The sequence below is a fragment of the Struthio camelus genome, chromosome 8 (assembly GCF_040807025.1).
Source record: "Struthio camelus isolate bStrCam1 chromosome 8, bStrCam1.hap1, whole genome shotgun sequence".
Taxonomy (NCBI): Eukaryota; Metazoa; Chordata; class Aves; order Struthioniformes; family Struthionidae; genus Struthio; species Struthio camelus.
The window spans coordinates 3248072-3265534 of NC_090949.1; the positions used below are offsets into that span (position 1 = coordinate 3248072).

The 17463-nt window shown below is 40.8% G+C and overlaps 1 protein-coding gene across 4 annotated transcripts in view; it reads right to left on the bottom strand.

Moving 5' to 3' along the window:
- The window catches only part of PLA2G4A (phospholipase A2 group IVA), an 81801-nt gene that overhangs the window by 61346 nt on the left and 2992 nt on the right, over positions 1 to 17463 (bottom strand). For 2 of the 4 annotated variants that reach the window (XM_068952046.1, XM_068952042.1), the window contains exon 2: positions 2620 to 2763. In XM_068952046.1, coding sequence (XP_068808147.1) covers positions 2620 to 2652 — 33 coding nt within the window. In that variant the 5' untranslated portion in view covers positions 2653 to 2763. Of the gene's footprint in view, positions 1 to 673; positions 2016 to 2619; positions 2764 to 4414; positions 4567 to 17463 lie in introns of those variants that run through there. The other 2 variants (XM_068952044.1, XM_068952043.1) reach the window with 2 other exon arrangements.

Consider the following 17463-nt stretch of genomic DNA (forward strand, 5'->3'; position numbering starts at 1 on the left):
CATCCTTCTAACTCCTCCTCCTGCCTCCTTCCTTCCTCTTCTGCCTTTGACTGGTTTTTCTGCCAGTAAAATTTCACTTATTATTTCCTCCATTTTACATAAGGCATAAGTATCAAGACGTTAATACGTACAAAAATACCACTACATTCCCTCTTCTCGACTGAGAACCAGAACACCCCTAAAACGTGCTGTAACACAATCAGGTTTTGTCTGTGTACTGTCTGTGCTTGCTGAGAAAACAAGAAATTTGCATGTGTTAAGTATAATATTTTTCATAGTGCAGAATGCAGTCATTAAATGCAATTCAATCACAAGATCTACTTACACACAACAGGAAGTTCTCGTATAGATTGTGTAATAAGTATTTATTATTTTTACTTCCTTGACAATAAGTAGGATATTTGAACTGGCAACGGGGCTGGAGAAGTGAAAAGGTTTGCCTATTTTCTTAAGTAACAGATTTTCATAAAGTCCATTCTCCTAACGGGATATTATTACGTATTAAGACAGACACTCATGCATACATACAGAATTTTTTTTCCTCTTGAAATGATTTAACCCATTCTTTTAATATTTATCCCCAATATCAAAGTAACTGAAGACACAGTACATAATAGATGTCTTTACTCTGTGAATCTAAAAGCATTTTCAGCACAGTCAGTTTTGTCTGTACCTGCAGTAACTTGATCAATTCCTTCTTTTATTCCTCCGAGTTTTTCACAAAATCAGAAGAAAGAAAAATAAAGAGATTGGACAATAAACAATAGTTAGCAGAAAGATTTTTGGAAAATGTAGAATTCTTTTAATTGAATCTTTTAATGCCATAGGCCATTAAAAAAAAAAAAATCACTTTTGCACTGATATGACTCTGCTAACTCTGAGCATCCTAAATTTTGGTAAAACTTTACTTGTAATTCCACTCTTCAAAAAAAACCTCACAGGTTTGCATCTCATTTTTCAAGCAATTATGGTTTCAGCTCTTACATTTACAATGTCCCTTCAACAACAGTTCAGCACTGCCAGAGGATTTTAACTATGTGTGCTTCTAATGCCTGTTGTTCTCTGTGATAGCTGTACTGGTACCAAAATAGGTCTTTCATATGAATGATTAAATTAAATATTAATGAGTGCCTTGGAGACTGCTTCCATTGAGGTGTGGGATCAAACATTCCACCTAGGAGAGGGCACTGATGAAAAAAAGGAACAGGTTAGCATAATGTTTTAAAACTCCATGTTAAATATTAAGACATCAACCTGAAACATGTCTTTACAGCAGCTTTCAGAAAACTATGGTGTAAAACACAAGTTTTACATCTGTTAGCTGCAGACTCATATAAAGGATGTGACTGCGTGGGGTGGAAACCACATAACTGATAAAAGATCATTTCAAGGAAGCAGACACTATATTTTTAGCAAAGTAAAACTTCAACATTACAACAAGTGGATAGCAGATAGATATCTGGCTATGAATTTCTTTTCCTGCTGTGATAGATGCCAGTTCTGTTCTGAAAAGTAGTTGACAGGAACACACCCAACTTGTTTCAAGATTCCAGTTCAGAAGGGAATTGCGATTTCAATGTTTTCTTTGGGAAGTCTCTTGAGCAAAGATATGTGAGTGAACACTACAGTCAGCATTCAACAAGCAGCTGAGCCAGTCCACTGGCTTGCCACCACATAAAGGGCAGTCCTGCTCCCATTTTCCTTCTTCTCCTTCCCTCGTCCCTCCTTCTCTCCTTTCATAGCTTGTGGCTTACGCTCACATGGTTCTGCCCTTCCCTTACACCAGCTCTGAGAGCAGAAAACTTTTATTGGGCTAGCTTTCTGCCAATTCAACACAGTGAATTGGCTTCCTCGGAGATCAGATGAATTCCAGACCTGGTGCAAAGGAGGTAGCAGGAATACATACCTGGAAGCAAGCGGGAAGGAGGGAGCAAAGAGATTTTGGCAGCAGTGTGCTGCACAGCTCATCTCACTGACCTTTTACCAGAGTCTACAGGCTAACATTTTGAAATTTCCTTTAAAAAAAAAAAAGTAAAGTAAAATAAAATAACTGATATAAGCTAGTTCATGATCTACCAAAACTGTCAACTTATCCTTCTACTCATCCTGATGAAAATGGAAAAAAGTCACTTGCTGAACAGAATTTTATAGACCAACTGTACTGCAAGAGAAAAAAGTGTAACATATATAATGTTATTTTCTGTAGATTGTGGGTAAAAGTTTCCACTTGCAGCTCAGTTTGACAATCAGTACGTGAGAACTTGCATGAACTAATGTAATCAAATACAAGCGCTCTGACCAATCGCTTCGAACAGATAACTCCTTTAAAAATCATACTCTCCTGAAACTATACTCATCTCGGTAAGGTAGGAGCCTGTATTCCATTTTGACTTATGCATTGGCAACTACACTCCTAAAATCCTTACAAGCTTTTAAAAAATTAACCCAAATATCTTTCAGAGTGTATTTGAATGAGTTTCTTCAGAAATCTGCTCTAACCATACTCAAAATTATATTAAGGAATTCATAATGACACTAATGCTTTGTGCCTTTTTAGGGTAACTTCTTACAGAAGAAGCTATACAAGACAGCACACACAGAATATTCAAACATACTTACCACAATATGTTGATAAGGATCTATGAAGGACATCTTTGCTTCAACTTCTGTTCAGGACAGGTGTCAAATGCCTAGTTCAACTTCACACTGAAGAGGCTTCCCAGTTTTTCAAAGTAGAATTTAGAATGGCAGATCCTTTAATCACTAAGTAATGAACAAGAATTGTAATTAAAATTCTTATGTTCCTTTCAAAAAAAAGTCTATAATAAAAAGATTAGTTCCCCCTTTTTAATAAGGTTCCTAGAACCCCCCTCCCTTTCTTTTTTTTTTTCTTTAAATAAAGAGAAATTATAGCTGTGGAGGCATAGATTTTGACTCTCCTGAACGACAGAAATTTCTCAAGCTTAGTTCCTTCAACTCAGTGTAAAAGCATGAACCAAATATCCTGAATTACAGTCATCCAAGTGTTTCTAGCAGCTCTGCAGCTAGGATAATCAAAATCGTTTGTTAGTTAATAGTCTTTTTATTGCTGTGACAAATTCTTGCCTCCTATACTTTGGCTCTATATTAAAGGCTACACATGGTCAAGAGTGAAGACATGAAGTTCCTCTTTGTATCTGCCTCTCTGCACAAGGTACAGCACAAGATGTGTCCTGCATTCACACCAAGAGGATTGAATTTTGGAACTGAAAAGCTGGTTGAAGAGAGCGCTAGCAGGACAGCAAGCATCTTGCATCAGACAATTGCAACCACAGAATCACAGAATGGTTGAGGCTGGAAGGGACCTCTGGAGATCACCTACTCCAACCCCCCTGCACATGCGGGGTCACCTTGAGCACGTTGCCCAGGATCGAGTCCAGGCGGGTTTTGAATATCTCCAGCGAAGGAGACTCCACCACCTCTCTGGGCAACCTGGTCCAGTGCTCTGTCACCCTCACAGGGAAGAGGTTTGTCCTCATGTTCAGACAGAACTGCCTCTGTTTCAGTTTGTGCCCGTTGCCTCTTGTCCTGTCGCTGGGCACCACGGAGAAGACTCTGGCCCCAGCCTCTTGACACCCTCCCTTCAGATACTTGGACACATTGATCAGATTCCCCCTCAGTCTTCTCTTCTCCAGGCTGAACAGGCCCAGCTCTTGCAGTCTTTCTTCATACGAGAGATGCTCCAGCCCTCTAATCATCTTTGTAGCCCTCCGCTGGACTCTCTCTAGCAGTGCCATGTCTCTCTTGGACTGGGGAGCCCAGAACTGGACACAGGACTCCAGGGGAGGCCTCCCCAGGGCTGAGGAGAGGGGCAGGATCACCTCCCTCCACCTGCTGGCAACACTCTGCCTCATGCACCCCAGGAGACCATTGGGCCTTCTTGGCCACAAGGGCACACTGCTGGCTCATGCTCAACTTGGTGTCCACCAGCACTCCCAGGTCCTTCTCTGCAGAGATGCTTTCCAGCACGTCAACCCCCAACCTGTACTGGTGCCTGCACGGTGGGGTTATTCCTGCCTAGGTGCAGGACCCTGCACTTGCCTTTGTTGAACTTCAGGAGGTTCCTCTCCGCCCAACTCTCCAGCCTCTCCAGGTCCCTCTGAATGGCAGCACAGCCTTCTGGTGTGTCAGCCACTCCCCCCAGTTTAGGATCATCAGCAAACTTGCTGAGGGTGCACTCTGTCCCTTCTTCCAGGGCCTCAATGAATACGTTGAACAAGACTGGAGCCAGGAATGACCCCGGGGGGGACACCGCTAGCCTCAGGCCTCCAACTAGACTCTGCGCCATTCACCACAACCCTCTGAGCTCGGCCATCCAGACCGTTCTCAAGCCACCTCACTCTCCACTCATCCAACCCACACTTCCTGAGCTTACCTGTGGGGATGTGATGGGAAGACAGTGTCCAAAGCCTTGCTCAAGTCCAGGCAGACAACATCCACTGCTCTGCCCTCATCTACCCAGCCAGTCATCCCATCACAGAAGGCCAGCAGAGTGGTCAAGCATGATTTCCCTTCGGTGAATGCAGGCTGACTACTCCTGAGCACCTTCTTGTCCTCCACATGCTTAGTGAGGACCTCCAGGAGGAGCTGTCCCATCACCTTTCCAGGGATGGAGGGGAGGCTGACAGGCCTGGAGTTTCCTGGCTCCTCCTTCTGGCCCTTTTAGAAGGCTGGAGTGACACTGGCTTTCTTCCAGGCCTCAGGCACCTCTCCTGTTCTCCAGGACCTTTCCAAGATGATGGAGAGTGGCCTAGCAATAACATCCGCCAGCTCCCTCAGCACTCGCGGGTGCATCCCATCAGGGCCCGTGGATTTGTAGATGTCAGGTTTGGACAAATGATCTCTAACCCGATCCTCCTCGACCAAGGGAGAGTCTTCCTTCCTCCAGACTTCCTCTCTTGTCCCCAGGGTCTGGAATGCCTGAGGGCTGGCCTTAGCAGTAAGCACTTGCTACCCTTTGCAGCAGGTCTGTTAAGCCATTTTAATGCAGCTTCTAAAACTACCTTCATATGGAAAGCTATTTCTCAAATAGCGAATTCCCAAAGTTGCACCACCTGGCTGCAGCCAAGAAAGTAGCACAAAACAAATTCCAGCATTTAATCGCCGCCAGCAGCAGCACAGTAGGGTTTACTTGATAATTTCCCAGCTAACTACAAACAAGCAGCAACAGTGCCCACTGTAAATCTGGAAAGAGAACTGCAATTTAAACTGTATATAATCTCCCTCACCAACCCAGTTATCAACAGAAATCCATGAAAGGCTTTGATGGGCAAACTACAAATCAGCCTGCAGTATTTAAACAGGTTCTCCATGGGCCTCCATGCTTTTGAAAAACTTTGTGAGATTTCTGGTAAAGATAGGGGCCATCACGGGCCTGAAATTTCAGAATCACTTTCAACCAGCAAAGTAAAATAAACAAAAGACTATTAGTCTTTTCTGCAACTCTAAAAAAAATGCAGAAATCGCAGGCCAGGGTCAGATCTAAGATTCAGTTAGAGCACAGTCACCGACAGAAGATTCAGAGTGAAATGAAAAAAGCACCATATGAGTCCTGGCCTCAAGGAAATCTTTCCTGCTAATCCCCAATTTTTAAAAGGGCAGGATAAGCCTTAAAGAAGGATGATTTATGTCACTTCCAAAAAACTCTTGAGCGATCATAGGTAGGGGTTTCCACAAAAATTCTGTATAGTTCTGACCATTAACATACGCTGTGTCTCTTCTTTGAGCCTGTCAGACTTAACGATATCTTGAGGCTAGAAATTCCAGTGGCTTAATTTTTTAAAAAGTCTAAGGAAGTCTGCATAAGAAAGACCAACATACTTTCAGTTCATAGTTTTCACGTAAGGCAGCTCAGTGCCAGGGGGACAGGAAGCAGTATTATGTTTGTATACATATGATATAATTGGTTTGTTGCATTCCAGTTTATTTTACCTTGTGCCCTACTTAAACAAAGTAGGACATTCAAGAGTCTTGGTAAACAAACCCGGCTAGATCAGCAATTGATGACATGTTGCAAACTTCAAAGAGGATCAAGAAAAGTAGCCAGTAAGGAAACTTCGATCACTATAATGAAGAGGAATTCTGGAAGTTACAAAATAGAAAACGCACCATTTCTCTTAAGTGAATAAATAGTCAACTACCAACAAGTTAAAATGCTCGTTTTGAGTAGCTGCACTGAACTAAATTGAGGGTACTGCTCTAGAAGTAAGAAAATTGATTAGACCTAGGAAGAAAAGTCCAGTTTGAGTTACTTGTCTAGCATCCTAGGGGCAGGGATCCAGTTCTCCAGATCATCAGTGAATTATCTTAGGCATGAGATCACCCGCTCTCTTCTTATAATCCCCTACCTCATTTATTTCAACATCTGCAGGAAATAAATTTGCGATCATGCAAACAGTCTCTTTGATTACACTGCCACAATGAATCCCTGGGCACCATCTGCCCTCCATGTTGAATGAGGCAAGGATCATGCAGACAACCAAATATGCAATCACGTAATTAACAACTCTAGCTGAAATACACATGCACAAAAGGCAAGTTAAGGACAAACGGACAGACTCTGAAGCAGGAAACAAGGGCCAGGGAGAAAACAGAGCCTGTTATGATATGAAAAACAGAATATCCCTTTCTCCATACACCTCCAGCTACCGACATGATGGAACCCAGCCCTAATAAAGCTGCTATTATTCTAAATCGGAATTCTTCGCTTGCTCATCGTCTTTCAGGAAGCAATAAATACAGCCATCCAGTGCCATTTCAGATGGGCTAGTGTACTGAGGCACTCTGCGGGGCTGGCAGGTCTGCATGTAACCATGTTCCTCCAGAAGCCAGCAGGATGTCTACAGTGGCAGTGGACGCCTATGTTTAAGTGACTTGAATGCCAGCTGATGTCCTTTACAGTGGGTTTAATCCAAATCACAGTTACTTAACCTTAATACAACTGACAATGAGCCCTTTGTGAGCTTGTACTACTTTAACCATGTAAGTGGAGCTTGGGTTAATCACACTAATACATTTGTCTAGCTAAAATCTCCCTGCAGCAGAGGAACCTAAAGATAGTACTAGGAGAAGCCACCCACAAAGGTCGTCAAAAGTCTCAAATAAAGTCCCGGAGAATGTTTAACTTCAAGTATCTTTAGTAAATAAAGCTGCGATGCCGTAATGATCTCTCACATCACATAGCCACTATATGCTGTCCATCCCACAGAAGCCTAACAGCAAAATCCATATGTGATCAATCACATAATTAAGGACAATTTCATAAGCACACACAAAGAACTGAGTTAAAGTTCAGCTGGTGACAGGCCAACCCTTGATGGATTAAGAGGAACTAGCACCTCTAAGCAGATCCAGAAGGACATTTTAGTAGTATTACTACATATTGTTTTGTGTCTCCGACTCTGTGGTATTGCATTGCCTGTGGACTGTGAGATTCCCTGGGCTGAAACTTTTCCTTCCTAAAGGAACAGTAAACATCAAGCACATAATGCTGCTAGGAGAACATTAGCATAAATTATGTCTATTCATGTAGTATCACCAAAATTAACTAAGCTGACCAGACTGGTCAATGATATATTTCTTGATGTTTCATCGACAAATGTCCTGTTTGCAAATTGCCCTATTAACACCATACTAAACACAGTATCCTGAACAGATCACAGTTTAATTTGGTGATGTAATATAGAGAGACAGCTTTCTGCTAAGTTCCTAAATCTCACTTGAAATGTCCTAAATTTCACTTGAAAATTAACTCAGTTTTTTTCTCAGCCCACAAACGTTTAATTGTTAGGTGCAGTTCCAGACATTAAAAGTAACTATTGGACGTGGGCTTTTGTATTTAAGTTAAGACTCTCTTTGTGATCTTAAAGAATTTTCACATGAGCGGACAGACTCGGATAGATATAGGAAGACGGACTATAAAGACTAACTATAAACAGAGTAATTCCACAAAAAGAGGCTGAGATTGATTATTACCGGAAAAGTTTTCACTTTGAGTGTTTATCTAACACCACTGCTATGGATAATCCAGTTTTGCCGGATATGTCCAAGAGGAAGGAGAACAAGAGTAATGAGACTTTGCCAGTTTCATGCTGAGTATGAAGCTTACTCCACAGTTTCACTGAGGAAAGAAGCTCCAAAAAATGAGTAAAGCACAACTCAGTATAAATATCACGACTAGAATAAGTTCTCAGGGTTGCAGGAAAAAATCATAAGGGAAGACTGTTTATAACAAATCTGCCAGTTCTTTCAAAAATCAAAAGGCATAGACAATTAAAGGACAGTGAATAAATGCGACTCATTAGTACAGTCATTAATGCGCAAGATGAGATGATAAAAATGGAGGGCACAGAATAAGCTAAGTATTGACTCAGGTTTTTGGTATGAATGTCACATCCAGTGTTATCAAATCAGATTGCAGAATTTTATTTGGTTACAGATTGATTCTGTGATTGTACAATAGAAATAAATAACCTGTTCCGATATGATTTTGCTAAGCATCCTGGAAAAAAATCACTGTAACGTTATTTCTTAATTTAGATCTTCCCACACAAGAAAGAAGGCTCATCTCTTACGCTGTGCAGAGCGCTCGCTCATCATTCAATTTTCATCACAAATGAAGAGCTACACACTTTGTTGACCTACAACGACAGCAGCAAGGCTTTCTCCTCTGTGCTTCCCATGCCTTGCAAATAGAGCCTGCGAGACGGGGAGGAAGGATTACGCATCAAAAAGCGAAAAGCTCAACCTTTGTGCTACATTTGTGGAGGATGCTCCGGAGCGAAGTATGGTAAGGAAGCTGACACAGCGCAAATAGCTGGAGAGGAGATTTTAAGATTGGGAAACCATGTTTCTTCAACTTCCTGCTAAGGAGGACATAACAGATGAAAAGATGATGAATCTCTTTTGAAAGATGACCTGGCAGCCTCCTCAGCTGTAAGCAATTACTGAAACTACAGGTGGCACCCAAAGCAACTAAGATTTCCTCTCAGTGCAAGGAGAGAGAGCTAAAAAGCTCCACCAGGGCTGAAACTCTGGAAATACTGTAGAAAGCTACAGAAAGGTTAACTTAGACTTTATTTAGGGCTGAAGGCCACTTTAGAGGCCAACCATAAGGGAGACAGAACTGTCTTGCAGCTGTTTATGAAGTTCTGGATGATTTTATTCATTTTTCACTTAGAACTTGGATACTGCAGAAACAAGCATCTGCTGCAATCTTTGACTCCGAATCACTACTAAACATAACAGAAACATGGCTTTCAGAGGAAGCAGAAGAATGCGAACAACAGATTTTAAAGGAGCAGAACTGGTGACGGGCACGTCAGCAGAGATAGAAAGCAAAGGGTGATGGAGAAATAATCAGGCCAATTCTCTGTGTCTAGTGCTCCCTCTAGAAGTCCACGTTATAGTAATCTCCTGTAACAGGAGACGATGACTTAGAGGAAATCTGACATGCCCATGCTTAATACTTTGTGTAACTTTCCTCTAATGCTTTACATATATTACATCAATTGAAATTGTACTAGAAATAAATAGTAAGAGTCAGCTTTGAAAATAAAAAGCCTCAGATGAGCTCAGAGTCCAAAAAAATTCTTTAAAAATGGAAGAGATCATTGTCTTACTTATTCTACTGGAAATCAAGGCACAAGATAGATAATTTAGATGGCAGAGAAGATTATGGAAAAAATCCAGTGGAAGTTCCATGAGAAAAAAGGAATTTTTTTTGGCTATAGTCCCAGAAGAACAACAAGAAAGCCTAACACATTAGTCAAGTCTGTCCACTCCTTAAATCATTTCATTTCAAGACAATAGTCTACACAGACTATTTGTTATATGAACACTTCAGTTAAAAAAGATATTTAAAAAAAAAACAACGTTTGCATATAATAGAATTTCAGATTTTTTTTGTTATTCTACAAATAAACCTTTTTACATAGAACAGTTCTTCATTCAGCGTGTTTTCACTTTTGGGAACTCCAACTTAAGGCAGCAGAGACCGTAAATCTGTAGTTCAGCATCAAGATAACGGGTGCCCCAAGTACTTAACATGTTTGAAAAGTAAAGTCAGAAGAAGAATTATGAAGTGATATATATCTCAGGTGCAATGTCTGAAAAGCAGGACAGAAGTGTTTGTTGAATATATTCATTTAAAAATTCAGATGGAAAAAAAGCAAAAGATCCTTTAAACTTCATCTTACCTGGATCTTTAACAAAACTTTGCAGTTCTTCTACTGTGCTGCCATGTGCTGGTTGACAGCTGTTTGCCACAACCTCCAGGAACCCCATTTAAGAAGCCTTATTGGTGTTTTGGAAAACGCTAGTTCTGATTATTTTACAGTTAAGGCACTGGATTTGGACTCCAAATTCTCAATCCAAATGCCAGTTCTACCACTCTGGCTGGATGACAACAAGCATGTTGCCTAGCTTCTAAATATTTCTGAGCCAACACCTTTTAAAAAATTCATTGAAATAACAACAGATTGCTGCTTACCTATCTCTAAGGGCCTACACCTTTATTCCTTCTTATTTTGTTTCCCTGTTGTAAAATAAAGATGTTTTAAAATAAAGACTTCAAATAAAAATTTCCTCTCATATTTCCCCTTAGTATTTAGGTTTGACTTTTGGGGTAGAGACAAACTGCTGCAATGCATGCAAAGCTGCCTGATGCTCTCAGGCTTCAATTGCAACTGAAAATCATTACGCATTACAGTTATGCGGCAGTTACACACGCGCACACACACACACAAAATAACCACAGTAATAAATAAAAAAATGCAAAGAGCTAGCGAAATTAAGAGGTGGCTTCTGTACAGATAAAATGTGTCAACAATAAAACAAACTTTGCTGAAAGTTAGGCAAAAAACGTCTTTAAGTATCTTTTTTAACACAATGAATTACTCTCCAGCACAAGTTACACAAACTGGTTTTTTCCCGACGATTTCTGACATTTCAGTGCAATAAGTTGTAATAGCAACCTCCTCTCCCCCCCCCGCCCCCCACACACACATATATACCATTACGCTTGCACTGCACTGATGCTGGAGAAAGGACGACACACAAAACGTGTGTTTTGTCATCTTACACTTCCAGCGTCTGTCTAACATGACTCAACATTACAACTTTTACGTTCCGGTTTTGGGATTACTTATCCAAAATATGAGCTGTGGCCACTGTTCGTAACAAAGGGGACAACTGGGCTACACTTCCTTTGGTCTACGCTGCAATAACATGAAAAGCATGACAAAGTAGTTAGAGTACACGATGGGTGTGCCCTCAAGGAAATTTGTCAGGACTTTCTAGTAAAAGTAGTCATCGATAAACATATGACACTGAGATTTTTCAGCTTCTCTTTTAAATGATGCTAGTAAAATTCACACGGAAATATTTATGACTAGTGCCAAGCTACCTTTGAATATGTAATAAAAACGTGTGGTCCACGCTTGAACACAAAGGCACATACAGACACCCCCTATTGTATACTTTGTATTCATAAGGGGATAGACACTGTATAAACTGAATACTAGGAAAGATTTCTTGTAGGTAGACTGCTATAAAGAATTATTTAAAAATAACTGGTTTAATAAAAATAAAAATAAAACCACTGGACCGAAAAGGATAGCCCAAACTCCCTACCCATTTCCTTGGGAGGCCTGTGGTTTGGACACCTTTGCAATAGAAAATGGACCAATAAACGTGTTCTTGATCTTGTATTCAACGCGAGGCAACCACACAAAGCTGAACCGCATGCAAAGAAAGCCTGTCTTCCTCTGCCCAGCCAAGCCACTAGCGAAAGAGACCTTCAGTCCAAAGTTTGAACTGTTACAGGAAAAGCACCAGAGTTACCAGTTTGTGCTTCAAGCTGAAGTTACGTTGGTAGAGTTAAGACAGTATTTAGTCAGAGTTTTGATATTCTGTGCGAATTCGAAGAAAGCTTTGCCGACTCTTGCCCCTGCTCCTCTCCGTGCTGGCTAAGCAGCACGCTGCCTGCCAACTGCGCAAGGGAGTGGCCAGTTACTCCGGCCGGGCCTGAGCTTCCCCTTTCTGTGCTGTGCATCGAGCTGCTTCCAAAGCTCTCTCTGCTCCGCTGCTGCTAGCGATCCCCACCGCTCATGTTTTAGCGAACCACAGCCTGTGCCTGTCGTTTTCCCTGGGCTTTTCCCCGGTCCAAATGGCTTGAATTTTCTGCTCCACCATTTCCGTTAAGTTCAGACTAAACACAGTAGAAAATGCCAGGCTGCAGCAGGAGCTCTAGTGCAACCTCGGCTGATTTAGGAAGACAGCTCTGACTTGGGTCATGCTTGCTTTGTTTTTCAACTGTCTCAACAGCTACCAGCTGCAACACAGCCAAGCCCTGAGAGGATAAGCAAAAGGACGTAAACCACCACCACTGATGGATGCACAATGCTATCAACTAAGGTTTTGGAGCTGAATTAAAATGAAATACAACACTTGCATTAAAAAAAAAAAGAAAAAAAAATACTGGAAAATTTTCTATTTTTTCTAAGCAAAAGGACACTTCAAGCCTTACTGTGATCTGATACTAGCAGTACTAAGGGGCTAGCTACACCAATGGTTATGCAAAACCAACCTAACAAAAAAAGCAATAACTGTTAGCCATCAAGATCTTACATGTGGCCTCCAGGAATGCCACACAAACAATTTAATTCACTAAGGAGCCACAATGACTCAAGAAGTAAACAGTTAACAATCAAAGTCTGTAAGAAACCCTAAATTTACATAGTGTCTTGTTAAAACAGGTTTGCAAAATTAGGGACATGAGTGGGACTTTCATGGGGTTTTTTTTTTTCTCTGATGCATGGAGCATTGGTCACAGCCAGAGAAAGCTCACCAGAACACAGACCTACGACCCCTCTCTCATACAATTGTCTACGCTTTTAATTTAACTATTCCTTAAGACAGCAATGGCTTAGCACATCCCTTGCCAACTCAAACTTTCTCTCAGCCCATTAAAACACTGGTTGATCTGCCTACTGTATATTGAAAGGGAAGGGACTGCTACGCATTACAGCAAAGAGAAATACACATAGCAGAGACGTTTGAGCACTTTTCACCAAAACAGTTTTTGGTGAGAAAGTGTTAACTCAAAGTAAACAGCTTTTTACTGAGGACCAGATCAGTTTTGATAAAATTGCTTTTGGGAAAGTTTGCATATCTAGATGCAAGACTGAAGTGAAGTCAGAATAGCCGGTATATCTGCTCAGGTCCCTCTCAGCTGTGGGAGACCTGTGTTTACATTCCCAGGTGAGGAATATGAATCTTGGTGTCCCACCTCCCTGACGCCTGCTCTTCTTCGGCTCATCGTTTAGGCACGCTGGAACAATTCCAAAAAGGGGCACTGCCCCAGGACCGCCCATATATTAGACTTCTGGTCTGCTCCAGCGCGTAAGAAATTCAGAGTCAAACCCTTCCCCTGAACCATGCAGAAAACAGGTTTGACGCTGCCCTCCTTCCTCACACATCAGTCTGTTGGCTCACCATCTACCCCAGCACGGTCCTGCTCTGCTCTCCTTACCACCACTGCCCTGAGCTTCCTTCATTAACATTTATACAGCATTGTAGTTGGTCTTAAATGATCTGTGTAAAAATAGCAGTTTTAAAGAGAGGAAGGAACTGGATACAGAAGGCACAAGTGACCCTCCTTACTTGGCATTTACTGGTGAAAAACACTTTTTCAAGCAACAAAACCTGTTTTCCTTCTCCTTCAGGCACACTGAACGACTTTTTCTTGCTTACATGACTTCAGTTCCCAAATTATGAGAGATGGAACCTCAGGTACACGTAGAAGAAAAGCCAAAAAAACCCTAATCTTTAATTTTGAGACAACAATACTTAATAAAATTTGCCATAATTACAGTAGCCATTTCTGGCAGAACACTGTGGATTTGGGGAGAGGAGAATATCTAAGAAGAAAGGACTAAGAGACATGGGTTTCAGGTCATTATACTTACTTCTGCCTCAGACTGGACTTCATGAGAGAGATTTATTGTTTCTGTATCAAAAATACCCTTACAAAATTAAACTGATATTCACTAGGCTATAGAAGAACCGAAAAGCTCATTAAGTCATAAATTTGGGATCCCTGGACAAAAAGAATTTAAGTGTAAGAACCAAAACAATACTTGGAAGTATGTCACAGTTAAACATAGTCAGCCACTTCACCAGGAAGGTTTGTATGAACACATGCTATTCAAAATGGAAAATGCCCAGAGAAATGCAAAACGTTGGCAGGTGTTTGCAGTTAGAAAAGAACTGCTTTTCATTACTGTCAGCACAGACATTACACCGACTTCCTACAGAAACCTTGAGCTGTCTGATAAAGAGAGCTTGCAAACCTGATCACTGGTAATGAGACTGAACCCTAAAATAAACTGGATACCAAACCCTAAAATAAACTGGATATAAGTAAAGCTAGGATTTGCTTCCTAGCACCTTCCCCAGAGATGCTGTACAAGTAATTTGCATCGTGTTGTACAATAAGTTCTCACTTGTTTGTCTTGAAGTTTTTTTTTTTAATAAACAAAAATGGTGACAGAAAAGGGAGTGGTTAGACAGTCAGTACCAATTCTCATTACGTTAAGGGAGGAAAGGATTCAAATAAACCAGCAACATAACGGTTAGTTTCTTATTTTGTAAAATCTTTCTAGTTAAGATATCACCTTTATTCCAGATATTCATTTAGACAGGCATCCATGTGTATGAAACTTTAAGAACAGAACTACCTCAAAAGCCATCATCTTGCAAAAGTAATTCCCCCTTATACGCTGCTTTCAGAAAGATGATACACAAAATTAACAACCAGAAAAGCTCTAATTATTTACACTCCGACGGTCTACACAAGCAGTCACTTTCTCCCAAAAATTATTTTCAGTCCTACTAGGAAAGCACACAGAACTAAAATGTTTTGCAGCAGCTGCCGATTTTGCATAGGAACAAACATTTGCATGTTAAGTACAAAAGGCACTGAGAATGTAAAGTTAGGGTTTAGACCACAGAGAGTTTCTAAGCGTTTGTAGAATTGCCCACAAGTGTTACTTTTTCTCCCGCTGGCGTCACGGGGTTTTGGAACAGGTCAAAATGCATATTTTGTTTGGGGCTTCTCATTTATTTTTACCTGTCCAAATTAGCATCCAACTGACAATACAATTAAATGCATGAAGATACAGTTCCAGTAGTTAAGGCTCATTTATAATCTATACCCTGGAGACATAGAAGAGATCTACAAGAAGGTTTTCCAAAAGCCAGATCTTTCTATTTACTAGTCCAGCAAATGCAGTAAACCTGACTGGCAAACACAACCCACACAAAAGCATCCACCTGTGTTTCCTTACTTTGTCGTCTCCATCTATCTCGACGTCCTAGGGATCAGTCCCATTTACCATAGGAAGCCTTCTAAAACGTAATCTCTTGGCAGTAGATACTATCACTTATTAGACTAAACATGCATTTTTATAGATCCTACTATAATCAGTGGACATATATGTCCACACTGATTATAATGCTACATAAGGATAACTTACTACACGTGCACGTTCCTGCAGATCTTGGCTAAGGTTCTAAGCTCTGTTATAACTGTTAGACAATAGTAGTAGGAAATAAAAATGCAAGTTTTTTATGCTGAAATCATTTTAAGGAAAATAATATCAAAGATGAGTCAGTTTAACGGCTTTATTGTCAGATAACCATGGAAAAATACAAATGTGACAGAGAGTCAAATCATCTACAATTATGAACTTGTGTACGTGGAAACTTTCGACTCTGCTTTTAGTCTCCTTCCTAAATCCGTGTATTTGGGGACAGAGGCTGGAGCGATGGAAAGAGCAGGGAAAGGATACTTGTTTGTAAATAGTCTATTTTATATCTTGGAAAATGTTGTGCTTTCAGTATCCTAAGGTGGTAAAAATTAACAGTGAGCAACATTTAAATGAGTAATTAAACCTATCAGAAAACCACTTGGGCAGATGTTTATCACGAGGGAGAAAGAAGCGCTGTATCCTTTGCTCTCAGCCCCAGGAAGCACCATTGCCAACGCTACCATTCATTCGGAAGGAGACTGCATCTCAAAACTGAGAAAAAGAGTGCTTGTACGCAGACTCGTGTAGTCGACACAGTAAACCACTGCGCTCAGCGGATATCAGAGCTAGGATTCACCTCACTTAACTTTAGACGCCTACTATCGATATCTTCCTCTGTGTTTGGTCAGTGGAGACAAACAGGCACTCCTAGGGCACAGTTTATGCGGCTTTTTGGATATCTGCTTTGGGATCGGGTTAATTTTATCCTGGAAGCGCCTGTTTTCCTCCAAGAATTACCTGAAGAGTCTCGGTAACTCCCTAGACTTCTTTATGAATGTTAGAGAAAAATGAATAAAATCTGCACGGCGATGGCCCCGTAGACTCTCGATACAAATCTAGTATTTTTTTTCCTTACCAACACTGTGGTCTTACTCCCAGAAAAATCATTTTGTGCTGTATAGTACTTTAAAGCTGAAGAACTAACTGAGCTTTTTGAAGAAAGCCCACTGATTCTCTTCTGCAGTATTGCAACATTGTTCATTTACAAGAATTGGGCTAAAGTTTAAAGGTTCACTAATCACTTTTACTTTCCCCACAACTCATTAACAGAACAAAGCAGTTTGGGGCTGCTTGGTGTTTTGTTCACAGTTGTTTGGTGGACCACTTTCTCATGCCTTACAGATCACCTCCAGTGCCTTCGCCACCATGGGCTGAGTAATACTGCTCTAGACGTTGACACACAGCTACTGGAAACTGGTACAGTCAGGAAATTCATATCATTTCTGAGGTAAATAGTAAATGAAAGCCCTCAGGAAAGTCTGAATATCGGTTTAAAAAAGAAACGAGAGCTCTTCTGAAAGTGTTCTGTTACTACATCACGTTATTATAACCTAGGGCAGGGATGAGATCATTTCCATTACTAAGGCAGGTTCTGGAATTTGTTTTTCAGACTACTTGAAAAGAAAAATTATATCACTAAGGGATGGGAAACACACATGAGACAGAGTTCATCACCTCTGAGGAATACGATAGCTAATACTACAGCCACTGTCCATGGATTACAAGGAGTTTTCCATTAGAAAGAGGATGTCACTGAATGAAATAATAGCAGACTAGTTTGTTAATTCAATTGAAAGATGTGCCTAATGTCTTTTGGGCACCAAAAGCCATCCCACAGGCTTCAGCACAGTCCCTAAACACCAGCTCAACCAGGGCTTTTCAAAAAATACATGAATTTATTGCTTAAAAAATCATATGCAGACTATCAGCCCCAGGTACTTTTCACATTTATTTGTCTTTAGAATAGCCACTGAAATGTGGGCTTTCCCATCAATCTCAAGTAACCACCTAGTCAAAAATTTGTTTTTGCTCCTTCAAGATCACCCTCATTCTT